Raw genomic sequence first — 16,170 nt, 5'->3', positions numbered from 1 at the left:
TGAGAAAGACTTATACAGTTTCCTTCGAAATCGTTTCATTGGTTTTCACGTGAACGAATAACAGACATACAACAATTCTTATTTATGATATGTACTAGCCGCTCACCCCCTCTCCGCGATAAAATACAGTCAGTGACGCTCACAGGAAAAGAGGCTTGCTATTTATTGTTAAAAGAATTTTTAAAACCGTTTCAGCGAATCCAGAGATGCCAAGTCACAAACTGACAAATTTACTTTTATCTCTTCATAATATTAGTGAAGATTAGTAGGATTGAGAATTATGGTTTAACAAGTATACGTATACGTCAACGGAAATGTATGTAATCCGTCATTATATTAAATGCCCAGGAAATTTATGTATATATCCTAAACTCGCCTAGAAATGTGTGACAAACACTACATTGTGTAAAGAAAAGTCGCTTCCCGCGTCTGTCCTATACGTGCATGTATGTATGTATGTTTAGATCTTTAAAAGTTAAAATTACACAACCGATTTTGGTGTGGGTTTTTTTAACAGATAGAGTGCTTCCAGAGGAAGGTTTATATATATAATAGCATCTATAAAACTACCCGAAATTTAACACGAGCAATGTCACAGGTAAAAGCTAGTAAATTAAAATATACACAATACCTAGGATTAACCTGTACATGTCTGTAATCTGTTCTAAAGGGAAAATAGTAATATACACAATTATAAATGAAAAAATACATAGTTTAGAAGCTAAGTGTGTCAATTTATGAAGTCAATTCCGAAATCTTACTACGCTCCTTCAGGCTGAGAGTGGGTAACAACTCACTGTATCAAGAACAAATTGTGTATATTATGTAAGTGGGTATACAATGTAAATAATCTTCATACATTTTGATGGTGTCTGATTAATTATCAATTTAACAACGGTTTTTATTCATTTTATTCACGTACTAGCTGCGCCCCGCGGTTTCACCCGCGTAAGTCCGCATCCCGTAGGAATATCGGGATAAAAAGTTGCCTATATGTTATTCCAGTTGTCCAGCTGTCTACGTACCAAATTTCATTGCAACCGGTTCAGTAGTTTTTGCCTGAAAGAGCAATAAACACACACACACACATCCTTATAAACTTTCGCATTTATAATATTATTATGACACTTTCTCATTACTCTACGGATTTAGTACGTAGACAGCTGGACAACTGGAGCAGCACATAGGCAAACTTTTTATCCCGATATTCCTACGGGATGCGGACTTACGTACGCGAGTGAAACCACGGGGCGCAGCTAGTTCTTTACGTATATTTCCCGGGGCATGTGTCAAATTCCTAGATTTCTCACATTCCCCGTAACGTATATATAACAGTTAACTAACTATACATAGAAAGCGGCTGTTTGTCTTAGCCTAGACAAGTATATACTGCGCAAATAAAAAGTCGCGGTAATTGCCTGCATTCATTTTTGTAGGCCGAGAGCCGCCGACGAAATGTTTTATGTGTGTGTATAATTGTTTTTTGTTTTTTTTTTCTTTTCGGCGGTTAAATTGTGTAGGTTATTCGTAGTAAATAGATGACGTGAGATACTTAGTGTAAATGCTTGTCTTCTCTTTTTATAATTTCTTATTGAAAAAAAATGTACATGAGTCAGTCGCTCGATAGAGGATTATTAAATTCGTTATAGCTGTTTTCGAGCTATGTTGTCATAAATAAGTACAACAACCGATTGTATATATATATATTATATCGTGTGTTTTTATAATATTATACTAAGTGTCCAAAAGATTAAAACGAGTAAGTCCTTAAAATCCGCACTGTACCTGTGTGTGTGTGTGTCATACGGATGGACACAGACACAAAAGAAGCTAGTCTATGCCTAAATTATACGGAGCGCACTAACCAACAACGCAACTCACTATACAGTATGTGTGTGTGTGTGTGTGTGTGTCTTAATAGACAAAGGTGCAATCATGCGAAACCTAGAAAAGCTTCGCACATTTGAAAACCGTAGTATCATGCGCACGCGCAGCTAACTGTTAGAACCACTTCCAGTTTTCTCTCGGCGTCGGTTTTTTCCACGCCGTCTCGGAGCTTATCGTAAGAGCCGATATATATATATTACAAGCATACATTGAACACATTTTATATTCTATTATAATATTCTACTATATCCTATCCTACTAGTCCTACTACACACATACACAGAGAGGCACACTAATACGTACAAAATTGTAATAAGTAGTATAGCAGCATGAATTTATTTATTTTGTTATCTATAATTAGTAAAGTTGTACGTTTTTAAACCTACCGGAAGAAACTTGTTCCCACGTCACAGGGAATCCTAGTGTGGGAGCATGGGTTCTTCATCTACATATTATATGTAACAAAATGTTTTGATAAATAAATTATTGTTTAATGTTTACTTCCTATTAATATTATAAATGCGAAAGTTTGTAGGGATGTGTGTGTGTGTGTTTGTTGCTCTTTCACGCAAAAGCTACTGAACCGATTGCAATGAAATTTGGTACGTAGACAGCTGGACAACTGGTATAACATATAGGCAACTATTTCTCCCGATATTCCTACGGGATACGGACTTACGCGGGTGAAACCGCGGGGAGCAGCTAGTACTTTAATACTTTCAACTCTGTTGTCCATCTAACCAACATCATACGCTCGGTAATGCCTCACGAAGCACGTGAAAATCTTTTCAATATTACAAATCAAAATCAAATCAAATATATCAATCATATGTTTGTTTCTCCTCACAATTCCCAATTACCAGACTATAGAAATATATAAATATATGTAGAATATAGCTTATATAGCCTTCGTCAATAAATGGGCTATCTAACACTGAAAGACTTTTTCAAATCGGACCAGTAGTTCCTGAGATTGGTGCGTTCAAACAAACAAACTCTTTAGCTTTATAATATCAGTATAGATTATTATCAATGAAATTGCTGGAGTTGGAGACGCTGGTGGTGTCTGTAATGGTGTCACATATCACCAGGTCCCCCGCTCTTATTTCAGACAATTATCCCATACAAACGTAACTCGCCTTTTCGCGAAGTCGGGTAACTCAGTATACCCACGCTTACGATCCACGGACAGCAGCAAGCGTCGCATAATGAAGTTTAATTGAATGAATGCTTTTTGAATTTTATTCACACATCCGACCCGACAACAGTTGCTTTAAGAAGTGACCCTGTTTGTTTTTTTATAACTACGCTTTATTAAACGACCTCAAGAAGGATGGACTGAATTCATAAGTTTATATATTCGTTTATATAAATAAAAATCAATTGCTGTTCGTTGGTCTCGCTAGAACTCGAGAACGGCTGAACGGATTTATCTTATCTTGGTCTTCATATATCCGTGTAGGTCTAGGGAAGGTTTAAAATGTGAAAACGATGGAAAAAATATATGAAAACAATATTCTATGGCGTTACAAAGTTCGCCGGGACAACTAGTTCGTTATATATAAATTGTAGATGGATCAATCTCGTATAATTTTAGTCAAAATAGATTCAATAGTTTCTTCGGAACCCTCATAGGAGGCCTGCGACCCAGCAGTGGGAACATATATGGGCTGATGATGATGATGATGATGATGATGATGATGATGAGTTTCTTCGGAGGCTGATTCCTTTCTTTTGGGCTGGTTTTAGTCTTACGCTGATGGCGCCGAAGCCCTCGAATTCTGTTGTTTTAAACATCTAAGCATACGTACATACATACACACGCGGGAAGCGACTTTGCTTTATACTATGCAGTGATTGTAAACATTAAATTATTCAATGAAATAAGCCAAAAGATAAAAACAAAATATAGTATATTTACTAATGGTAAAGTGCATACTCCTACTTCGTGCTAATATTATAAATGCGAAAGTTTGTAAGGATGTGTGTGTGTGTGTGTGTGTGTGTTTGTTGCTCTTTCACGCAAAAGCTACTGAACCAGTTGCAATGAAATTTGGTACGTAGATAGCTGGACAACTGGAATAATATATAGGCAACTTTTTATCCCGATATTCCTACGGGATACGGACTTGGACGGGTGAAACTGCGGGGCGCAGCTAGTGAAATATAAAAAAAGACATTATTTTAAATAGCAACTGCAGAGTTTCTCGTGGTCTCTTCTCTGTAGAAACTGCTTTCCGAACCGGTGGTAAAGGCCGCAGAGGTAAATTATGTTATGACGATACAAAAGTGCATCTAGACTCTAGAAGAAGTGTAATAAAAAGATGAATAAATTCCCTGCTTGATATTTGAATTACGGTTTGAAAAATTTTGAGAATGGATCTATTTTGAAACTTAAAAGCTTTCTTAGGACTCGTTTGTTGAAATAAAACAGAACACAGTGTATGTTACCTTACAAACTTTCACCCTTATTAATTACGTAGGATTAGTAGGATAGGATAAAAAAGGATTACATATTGTTTTAGAAATTCTGTTTCTCGAAATATCATAGAACGCAAAGTCCAAGTCGAGCACGCTTCGGCACGAATTGGGCCAGCTCGCACCGGGGAAGTACCACATCCCCACAGAAGACCGGCGTGAAATGGTGGCATGCCACTGTGTTTCGTACGGTGAGTGGGGGAGCCGGAGGCCCGTTTCCTTTTCCTCACCCGTCCTAGTCCATTCCTTCTTTACAGTCGTTAATCCTTTCCTCTCCCTTACCATACTTTCCTATTCCTTACCCCATAAAAGCGGGCAGCGCATTCACGGAGGTACTACCTTTGCGAATGTTTATGGGCGGTGGTGATCGCTTACCATCAGGCGAAGCACCAGCTCAGCTGCCCGCTATGTCATAAAAAAAAAAGTGAGAAAACTCGCGGGCAACAGCTAGCTATTTAATAGAACCGTTTTGAAACCAGCTCCTCGCTATTAATAGGAAAATGCGAACAAAAAGCGACCGTACGTATGACAATTTCATTTCTTTTGCATTCGAAAGTTAATCGTGACGGATGGGAGAATTACAATATCGCAGGGCTGCCGCTTGTTAGTTTGTTTCTGAATAAAACCCCTACTGATATTATAAATGCGATAGTAACTCTGTCTGTCTGCGCTTTCACGCCTAAACCACTGAACCGATTTTGCCAAAATTTGGTATGAAGATAGAACTGAACTTGGGAAAGGACATGGGATAATTTTTATCGCGAAAAAAGGGTAGAAAGGGTTGAGAGTAGAGGGGATGAAAGTTTGTATGAAAGTTCGTTATTGTCAAAGCGATTTTGATGAAACCTGGTATGAAGATGGAGCTAAACGTGGGAAAGAGCAAACCATAGTTTTTAATGCGAAGAAAATACTCCTTACCATGTCGCGTGATATAAGCGAATACTACGCGGGCGAAAAGCTAGTCTTATATATTTAAAATTCTCGTGTCACAATGTCTGTGGCGATACTCCTGCGAAACGGCTCGAGCGATTCTCATGAAACTTTGTGTGCATATCGTATAGGTTTGAGAATCGGCCAACGTCTATTTTTCATACGCCTTAATGATAAGAGTAAGGCAGAACAGCGTTTGCCCGGTCAGCTATAGTAGTCTATAAATTAGCACATACTTTTAAAATGGTCAGGTATCTCGCTAATGACGCCGCGTACGTATAAAACAAAGTCGCTCTCTCTCTCTCTCTCTCTGTCCCTATGTCCCTATGTATGCTTAAATTTTTAAAACTGCGCCATAATTTTCGATGGGGTTTCTATTCAATAGATGATAGAGTGATACAAGAGAAAGGTTTATATGTATGTGGTGGTGGTATGATAACGTCTATTGCACCATTGCGAATTTAACGCGTGCGAAGCCGCAGGCTAAAACTAGCGACTGATAGATACAATTGCGCGAGGTGGCAGCCCTGTAGTCAATTTTATGTTCGTTCGATGCAACGAAACGTAACAATTAACAATGAATGCTACTGTTCTAGTAGGTAATTATATTAAAATATTTTATAGTCGACCCGATTGCGATTGGTGCAGTTTGCATTTGTAGTGTCACCAAGTTATCCTACTAATCCAACTAATCATATCCTACTAATATTATAAATGCGAAAGTTTGTAAGGATCTATGTGTCTGTGTTTGTGGCTCGTTCACGCAAATACTACTGAACCGATTGCAATGAAATTTGGTACATAGATAGATGAACAACTGGTATAACATATAGGCAACTTTTCTTCCTGATATTCCTACGGGATACGGACTTAGGCGGGTGAAACTGCGGGGCGCAGCTATTAGTATAAATGCGAAAGTTTGTAAAGATGTGTGTGTGTGTGTGTAGCTCTTTCACGCAAAAACTGTTGAACCGATTGCAATGATATTTGTTACGTAGACAGCTGGACTACTGGAATAACATATAGGCAACTTTTTATCACGATATTCCTACGGGATACGGACTTAGGCGGGTGAAACCGCGAAATGAACCTTTCTCGTTAGTTAGTAGGAAGACTAGCTTGAGCCCGCGGCTTTGCACGCATAAATTCGGTGTAGTTTAATAGATGTTATCATACATATAAACCTTCTTCTTGAATCGCTAACTATTAAAAAAAAAATACCATCAAAATCCGTTGTGTAGTTTTAAAGATTTAAGCATACAAAGGTACAAAGGAACAGATAATACGACTTTTTTCGGCTTCGCTCGTGGTACATAATATACAGCCTATGTCAATCAGTGAAGTTCCCTAGCTTTCCAATAGTGAAAGCATTTTCGAAATCGGTCCAGCCGCTTTTGCGTGAAAACGTATAGTCACACAAGAATACTATCTAATATATAAAATTCTCGTGTCACAGTTTTCGTTGCCAAACTCCTCCGAAACGGCTTGACCGATTCTTATGAAATTTTGTGTGCATGTTGAGTATGTCTGAGAATCGGCCAACATCTATTTTTTATACCTCTAAATGATAAGAGTAAGGCAAAACAGCGTTTGCCGGGTCAGCTAGTATATATCTATATATATAAAATTCTCGTGTCACAGCTTTCGTTGCCATACTCCTCCGAAACGGCTTGACAGATTATGATGAAATTTTTTGTACTTATCCGGTATCTATGAGAATCGGCCAAGATCTATTTTTTATACCCCTAAATGATGAGAGTAAGGCAGAACAGCATATATAAGGATAGCTACAAACGCCATTTCTGCTTCGTTTTCTAACTATTCAGATAACGTGTACTCATAATGTAAACAAGTTGATTGAATGAAATAAAAATTATCGTTCGTACGGAGCTATCGTCATTTCAATATACGAATTGCCGATAGATAACTGTCATTCGACGAGATTATTTTATAGTAATCCTACTAATATTATAAATGCGAAAGTTTGTAAGGATGTGTGTGTGTTTGTTGCTCTTTCACGCAAAGACTACCGAACCGATTGCAATGAAATTTGGTACGTAGATAGCTGGACAACTGGAATAACAACTAGGCAAATTTTTATCCCGATATTCCAACGGGATACGGACTTACGCGGGTGAAACTGCGGGGCGCAGCTAGTTAATCATTAATTGCGATAAAATTGCGGTAATTGTTGCTTGTTGGTTTCATTACGTTGGTTATATCGAAATTTCATTTCAAAAAGATAAGAAAGGGAAAGCAGATACAAGTTAATATATTGCTCAGTTTGTGTACCCGCTGTTTCTGTCTTATGAGTAACTAGCGGTCCGCCCCGGCTTCGCCCGTGGTACATGTATAGCCTCAATAAATGGGCTATCTAAGACTGAATGAATTTTTCAAATCGGACCTGTAGTTCCTGAGATTAGTGCGTTCAAACAAACACATAAACTCTTCAGCTTTATGATGTTAGTATAGATTCATATTAAATTGATGAGAAACCTCTGTAGCGTTAGCACTGTTTTATGTACTAATTAAACGCTCGTCCCGGCTCCGCCCGGGTATCAAAATGTTTTATTCCAAGGAAGCATTTAATCGGGATAAAAATTATCCTATCACACAAGTCAGCTGCATACCCTGTCTGTATACCGAATTGCATCAAAATCCGTTCAGTATTTTCAGATTGATTGACGGATATACATCCAAACAAACAAACTCTCCCGTTTATGATATCAGCGTGAAGCGTGATTAGTGTAATGAATTATATATTGTATGAAAGTAATTTCATTTAATAAAAGTTTCATTACATTTCATCTCATCATAAACTCGCGTGCGAATAACCCTGAACGCGGAGTAATAAATTCAACTTTAACAAATGCTTTCGGACAACGTACACCGTCCGGGGACTTGGCGGGGTCGTTCAAAATCATTGGAAGCGACGCTTGATAAGCGCTATCAGCGGTTTTCGGCTCGTACAAACAGACGACGCAGCGTTGCGGGACACACTTGCGCGCGTCGGATGTCGGTCGCCTCGGTGCTTGATCTGAGAACACGTTACGGCGTTACGGCGTCATAGCACGGCATCAGGTTACAGCTCTGACGCGCTATGTACACCATCTATCCAAGAAAGCCATTACCACGTCGCACAACACAATTCATAGCAGCGCTTCGGCATCACAGCGTGGCGTCAGTTTAGCAATCTGACGCGCGCCAAGCATACATATAAATATATTCTACTATCTACGCCCCGCGGTTTCACCGGTGCACCGAGCACCGGTGCTCGTCAGATACCTACAATGATATTGTAGATGCGAAAGTTTGTGAGGATGGATGTGTGTGTATGTGTCGTTTGTTACTCTTTCGCGCTTTAAAAACTACCGAACCGATTGCAAGGAAATTTGGCACGTGGATAGCTAGTTATCCTGTGTGTGTATGTGTATTTATTTATTTATTTATTTAACTCTTCAACATTGATTGTACATAGAAGGAAATTTAGAGATAATAATAATAATGAGTAAAATAAAGTGTACAATTTGTTTGGCGGCCTTATCACTTAGAAGTGATCTCTTCCAGGCAACCACGGTAAAAGGTAACGAGCATACTGCTAAACTGTGTATGTATGTTTGTTTCTTAATCTTTCACGCTTTAAAAACTACCGTACCGATCGCAGGGAAATTTGGTACGTGGATAGCTAGCTGGATAACTTGAATAACACATAGGCAACTTTTTATCTCGATATTCCGATGGGATACAGACTTAAGCGGGTGAAACCGCGGAGCGTAGATAGTTGAATATATTTTATATTTATATGTATGCTTGGCGCGCGTCAGATCGCCAGCCTGACGCCACGCTTTGATGCCGAAGCGAAGCTATGAATTGTGTTGTTCTACGTTGTAATGGCTTTCTTGGATAGAAGGCGTACATAGCGCGTCAGAGCTGTAACCTGATGCCGCGCTATGACGCCGTAACGTCGTAACGTGTTCTCAGATAGAACGCGTACTTAGCTAGTTTCTGACGGCTGAACCTGACGCGATTCGCGTTGTGATGTGACGCCGTAAAACGTTATACCACACGCTAATGGTGGTCTTGTCGGATACAACGCGCACACCGCGACGTGAGGATAGCTCCATCGTGTGTGTGTGTGTGTCGGGTGTGTCGCCGAATTGTGTGGTGATGTACGCGTTTATGGCTTTACATAGCGTGCGTCAGAGCGTTGTCGCTCCGTTTGTAATAATAAGCATTTGAATGAAACCCAAATGGACAACTCGTTGTCCAGATTTTGTTCTAAGTTTATAGTTTTTATTTTATTTTAATTGTAATTCTGTGGAGTCAAATAAATGTTTCTTTCTTTCTTTCTTTCTTTCATGTAACTCGTTGCCACAGTGTGTAAACACTGTGAACGCAAGTCTGGTAGTGTATGTGGAAAAATATTAAGCTTTTGAAGTGAAACTCTTCTTTAGAATCGTTGCGATTTCAAACCTGATGCAACGGAAAGAACGATAGGTGAGAGACACAAATACAAAAATGTGTAGAACGAAGCCGGCAAAGAATGAGACAGAAATATACATACTATTTTATTCATTCTTTTGTCGATTTACTGAAGTTTCACTTCTGTCGTGTGTGAATCGCACACACACACACATTTTTTTTAATCTCAACATCTGATGCGAGTCGAACTCGCGACACTAGAGGATTCCGTAGTAGATAAAATGCATATGCTGGATGAAACAAACAGCACGAAGGAAGAGATGGACACCCGTCCAGTTAACCTGCCTGACCTGCCAGCCGTAGGTGGTTTGATCGCGAATTTTTTGTTATATTTGTTTATTTATTTATTTATTTTTAGGTTCATCAGTTGTGGTTGCATAAACATGCTTTTTTTTAATTTTTTTTATACAATTTATTCAATTGCATAAACAAATTTGTTGTCATAGCGACTATAGAAATACGTCATCTCTTAAAATGTTGTCTAACTGTCGCGGTTCGTGAGGTGCAGCCGGGTGACAGAGACATACAGACAGACAGACAGACAGAAAAAAAAAGAACAAACAAATGAGCAGCAGGATCGCGTTTTACCCCTTGAGCCACCAGGCTGTATGTCTGGTGATAGACAGACAGACAAACAGACAAAACATACAGATGGACTTGGTTTGGTATGGTTTTCCCCTTCAACTGCGGTACCCTAAAAATATTCCTCCGCAACACAAACATTCGGTTTTGGCTGATAACAGTTGAACCCGGCGACCGGGCCTTATCGTTTTTTTGAAATTTGTTCGTATTCGTTATCGCTGTTTTGGGTGTTTAATAATAAATATCGACGGGACTTGTTACTGTTATATATGTAGATTACTTGTGCATAATAATATGTTATTGTGCATGCTTGTGTGTGATTGGAATTTGGAAACCTATTGGAACGCTGGACAGATTTTGATGTATTTTTTTTTTTATTAGGTTCAGTTGGAATCGTAAATTGTTTTAATTTTGCAATTTTTGCCTTTTTTATTATTTGACTAGCATTGAATAATAATTTGTTGGCTTCAATATTGAATATTTAATCCTACTAATATTGTAAACGCGAAAGATTTAAGCGTGCATGTTTGTTACTCCTTCACGCCGCAACGGCTCATCGTATCTGTATGAAATTTGACAGATAGATAGACTATATTCTCTAGATCGGTCCGCGACATTGATACTGTACCTACCTACAATTCTATTATCGCCGTTAAACTAATAACACCAGAGTATTTTCATGTGTGTGATTTTACGCGAATATTATACACTAGACGCTCCTCCCGACTCCGCTCGGATATCGAGATTCCCATTTTCTCCCAAGGGAATAAAACAGGTATCAATCAATTCCTTGGGATTAAACATAATGAATCGGTATAAAAATTATCCTATCACCCAAGTCAGCTCACAGCCTGTGTAGTTTCTCTTTATAATATAAGCTTGATTTAGAATTTAACTTAGACTGCTCAACGGATGTACAACGAATAAATCGCGTTTAATCAAAAATCTGGTATAACACCAGTCTTTAGATATTTACATCGTAAATCTTTACAAATAATATCATAAAGCCGAGGAGTTTGTTTGTTTGTTTGAACGCACAAATCAACAATCAGGAACAACTGGTCCGATTTGAAAAATTCTTTCAGTGTTAGATAGCCCATTTATTGAGGCTATATATATGTACCTACCACGGGCGAAGCCGGGGAGGTGCGCTAGTACACTAATATAAATAGGATTTATATTAATTGACTGCACAAATGTCCTGTTGTTTATATGACTATATATTCGTCGCTTCTTTTAGTTGTTTTTTTTAATAAGTAAAACGAATGAGCTTCACAATCGCGGTGGATGTAACAAATACATTAAAATTCGAGCAATAACCGAGAAACGTCTCGATCGTTCCAGGAGGTTCGAGAACATTCCAGCGGCAGGATGGCGCCGCAACAGTACTGCCTCCGATGGAAGCACCACCATTCGAACGTGCAGAGTATGTTCGCTCAGCTGCTGGAGAAAGGTTGGTGAAGCGATGGATGGTGGAATTTTGTATTCATTTGTTTCTTTATTTACTAGCTGACACCCGGCGAACGCTGTTGTCATCATCATCAGCCCATATACGTGCCCACTGCTGGGGCACAGGTCTCCTATGAGTGTTTAGGCCATAATCCACCACGCTGGTCAAGTACGGGTTGACAGATATCACATGTCGTCGAATTTTTTATACTTGGACATTCCGGTTTCCTCACGATGTTTTCCTTCACCGTTTCAAGCAGTGGTGATGTTATCCACATGCGCAGATAAATTGAAAAATCAATTTAATTCCTGCACACTTGCCCGGACTCGAACCCCGACTTATCGATTTTGAAGTCCCGAGTTTCTCACCACTGAGCCACCACTGCTTTTTTTTTATTAAACGCTGTTGTGCCTTACTGTTATCATTTAAGTCTATGAAAAATAGACGTTGGCCGATCCTCAGACCTACCAGATGTGCACACGAAATTTCATGCGAATCGCTCCAGACGTTTCGGAGGAGTATGGTAACTGACATTGTGACACGAGAAATTTATATAATACTAGCTGCGCCCCGCGGTTTCACTCGCGTAAGTCCGTATCCCGTAGGAATATCGGGATAAAAAATAGATGTTGGCCGATTCTCAGACCTACCCAATATGCTTACCAAATTTCAGAGGAATCGGTCAAGCCGTTTCGGAGGAGTATGGCAACGAAAACTGTGACACGAGAATTTTATATATATAGATAGAAGAAGATATTGATTCATTTTCTACTAGCTTACCGCCCGCGGCTTCGCATCCGTTAAATTCGGAGTGGTTTAATAGATGCCATTATATTATACATATATATACCTTCATATCGAATCACTCGTATATATTAAAAAGAAACCTATCAAACTCCGTTGTATACAGCATGCATACATACAGATTCGGGAAGGGACTTCGCTTTATACTATGTAGTGATTTGGCAAAACAAACGGTAAATACGTACAAAATCTGATGAGCTTATATATCTAGATCTAGATATATGCTAAAGTGTTAGAAATAAGATATCTAGTATTTTCTTGTGTTTGATTTTACGCGAGTATTATACATTTAGGAATTAAAGACTTTTTAACGGATTTTAAACGCGATTCACTCATTATATTATTAAACGGACGTTTCAAATACTTTACAGCGAGCGTGGCCACGGGGAGACATGTCTGTCCGTCGGGCTATAAATATAATGAATAATAAATCGCGTTTAAAATCCGTTAAAAAGTCTTTAATTCCTAATAAGATATATGCCGATTGCGGGTAATGACAATTCGTCATGCATTAAATAGAGGAAAGAAAAAGAAAATAAATGTGATTAAAAATAAATTTTTCTTTTAAAGAACGCATAATCTTCTCGAATTACTGTCTGCTGACCATTAGTTACTCGCCCCGGCTTCGCACGGGTGCATTTATTCATGTTACATACATACAAAGCTTTCTCTTGAATCTCTCGTAAGTCGTAACTTTTCTGTACTATAATAATATAAAGAAGATACTCTTGTATATATGTATGTTTGAAAGGTTTTCGCGCAAAAACGGCTGGACGGATGGACGGACGGAGCAACCAGCTCCATTGGCGACTATGACACAAAAAAGGAGAGTGCAATCCACTGCAGTACGGGCCACCGTTAACCTGGTGTTTGCCTTTTTTTTTTTAGTGGGGAAATCTTGCATAGATAACCACAACCCTCGGGACAGAGGCCGCGGGTTATGTCGGATTCCTACCGACTAAAACCCCACTGTGTTCCGTCAAGCCGCATTGATGAAGGGGCCATGGGTACTTGTCGGATTCGTTTCGCAGGCTAGCCACAAACTTGGAGCGGCTTATTTGCTGGTGATTCGCCTGATGGTAAGCGATCACTACCGCCCGTGAACATTTGCAGAGGGGGGTGTTCTGCAAACGCCTTGCCCGCTCGATCAGTAAGGTATAATGAGAGGATTGAATGATGACTAGGAAGGGTGATAAAAGGATACAGATAAGGTATCAGTGTGCGGAAAGAAAAAAAAAGGTGTGTGTGTGTGCGATTCACACACGATAGAAGTGAAACTTCAGTAAATCGACAAAAGAATGAATAAGATAGTATGTATATTTCTGTCTCATTCTTTGCCGGCTTCGTTCTACACATTTTTGTATTTGTGTCTCTCACCTGTCGTTTTTCCCGTTGCATCTGGTGTGAAATCGCAACGATTCTAGAGAAGTTTCACTTCAATAAAGAGAGAACAAACTTTTTTACGACGTACTTTTAATGCCTTCGCCCCCTTGTCTTTGTCTTCTCGCGCAAAATAGGCGTTCGTCGTTTATTTCCGGAAACATGCCCGGCGTGGCTGTCTACTATTATTATTATAAAACATAAAAAATAAAAAGTATCTCACGAACTTGCGTCACAATCGACCTTCGATATAATCAATCCCATTATATATTTATATATATATCTATATAGATATGTATATTTATATATTTTTTTTAAATATAAATTTGAATTTCTTCTCTCGTATAAACACATCGATGTAATAATATATTATTATGATGGTGTATTTATTCAAAACCGAAACTGGTCCGCGTCGCGTTTGACCTCTGTTGACGCGCGAAGGTCGATTTTTTGCGTGCTATTTATAGATTTTTTGAAAGTATTTTTGGATCGATTTATTTATATCCATTTTATTGAAGAAGGTACGTATTGAAGTTGGTAAATAGTAAAAGTGAAGTCCCATGTCCCCTAGTGGGGTATGGGGCAGATGATGTACATCTGTTTCACTGCTCGATTCTCTTTATGGACATGTAGGTGATCGACCTTCTGTGTCCTGCCAGACAGAGACTTTTTTCTTTATGCATCCCCACCGGGAATCGAACCCAGGTACCCGGTTCTCTCGACTCACGCGTTAACCACTGTACCAAGGAGACGGTTGAGGAGTGGCTGTGTTAATAAATGCTTTGATATCAGACGGTCCGGCGCGCGCGCAGCGCTTAAATTTGTCAAATCCTTTTCCCATGTATGTATGTATGTCTATTTCTCCGTCGTCCATGGACACAGCGAGAGAAAGATCGTGTACCCCCGATCAACGTTGTGTGTACAGCAATTGTATTACTGGTCTCGTCGACGACAGTAATGCAGGATAACGTGAAATGTGAATCATTGCGTTGGGCGATTTCTGGACGGGTTTTGGCGTTCGCCTAATCGCGTTCGACCAGTGTTCCCAACTTAGGGGTTTTCCCCCCAAATTTAGGGGGTAAATTAGTGGAATGGGATTTTTTAGGGGTTTTATTTGTTTAGGGGTATTTTTAGGGTTTTTCTGAATATATAATATTCTGAATATAATAGAACTATGCAATGCAATAATCAATTAAATGTATTTTTTTCACATTAATTCGTAATGGTGGATCTTGCACAACATTCACTCCATCTTCTAAAATTTTAAGTTTATTCAATGTTAACATGTATGATTTTAAATGACTTTACAGAGGAAACTGACATGATTTTTAATGTATTAGTTAATTTATAAATAAAAAGCATTAAAAAAATTACTGAATATTACTTATTATATTATTTTGATTGAATATTATTTTTTAGGGGGATTTTCAAATAATTGACTCAGTTTTAGGGGGTTTTGACTTATAGTTAGGGGTAAATATTTCTGAGAGTTGGTAACACTGCGTTCGACGCGATACTCGGTCAGTAGCGACTGCGGCGTCGGCGTGTGCGGTCGTGTATTTGATAATTTCTGCGACCTTTTTTTTTAACAAACGACACACACGAATTTTTTTATTGATTATTACACACTAAAACTTGCTAACATCTTTACTAATATTATCGATTGTCTGTGCGTTTTTTTTAATGCGCTAATCTCAGGAACGTAGTATGGTCCGATTTGAAAAATTATTTCAGTGTTAGATACCACATATATTGAGGAAGGCTATAGGCTAGCGGACCGCTAGTTGTAACATAAAATTTCGATTTCTAAAATATAATATGGTACTAGCTGTTCGCCTCGGTTTCGCCCGTGGTAAATAATATATAATATATGCCACATGTCACATGTCTTTCATCTACTGGTGAAAGAAGGTTTTCAATCGGTCCAGCAGTTTTTGCATGAAAACGTTACAACCATATAAAAATATAAAAGTTTACCCTATATTTAAAATCCTTCCTACTTAATATAATAAATGCGAAAGTTTGTAAGGATGTGTGTGTGTTTGTTGTTCTTTCACGCAAAGACTATGAACCGATGCGATGAAATTTGATACGTAGATAGCTGGACAACTGGAATAACATACCTAGTCTTGCCATAAATATTGTAATAAAGAAAAAAGAAAATTGTTAACTGCAAA

At 38.6% G+C, this 16,170-nt stretch overlaps 1 protein-coding gene across 1 annotated transcript in view; it reads left to right on the top strand.

The window, feature by feature from the left end:
• Nucleotides 1-16,170, top strand: part of LOC119838896 (protein tramtrack, alpha isoform-like) — a 58,969-nt gene that overhangs the window by 13,407 nt on the left and 29,392 nt on the right. Inside the window, exon 2 of the mRNA XM_038365039.1 lies at nucleotides 11,704-11,812. Coding sequence (XP_038220967.1) covers nucleotides 11,704-11,812 — 109 coding nt within the window. The remainder of the gene's footprint in view (nucleotides 1-11,703; nucleotides 11,813-16,170) is intronic.

The sequence above is a fragment of the Zerene cesonia genome, unplaced genomic scaffold (genome assembly GCF_012273895.1).
Source record: "Zerene cesonia ecotype Mississippi unplaced genomic scaffold, Zerene_cesonia_1.1 Zces_u006, whole genome shotgun sequence".
NCBI classification, from domain to species: Eukaryota; Metazoa; Arthropoda; class Insecta; order Lepidoptera; family Pieridae; genus Zerene; species Zerene cesonia.
This window is presented reverse-complemented; position numbering and strand designations above follow the sequence as displayed.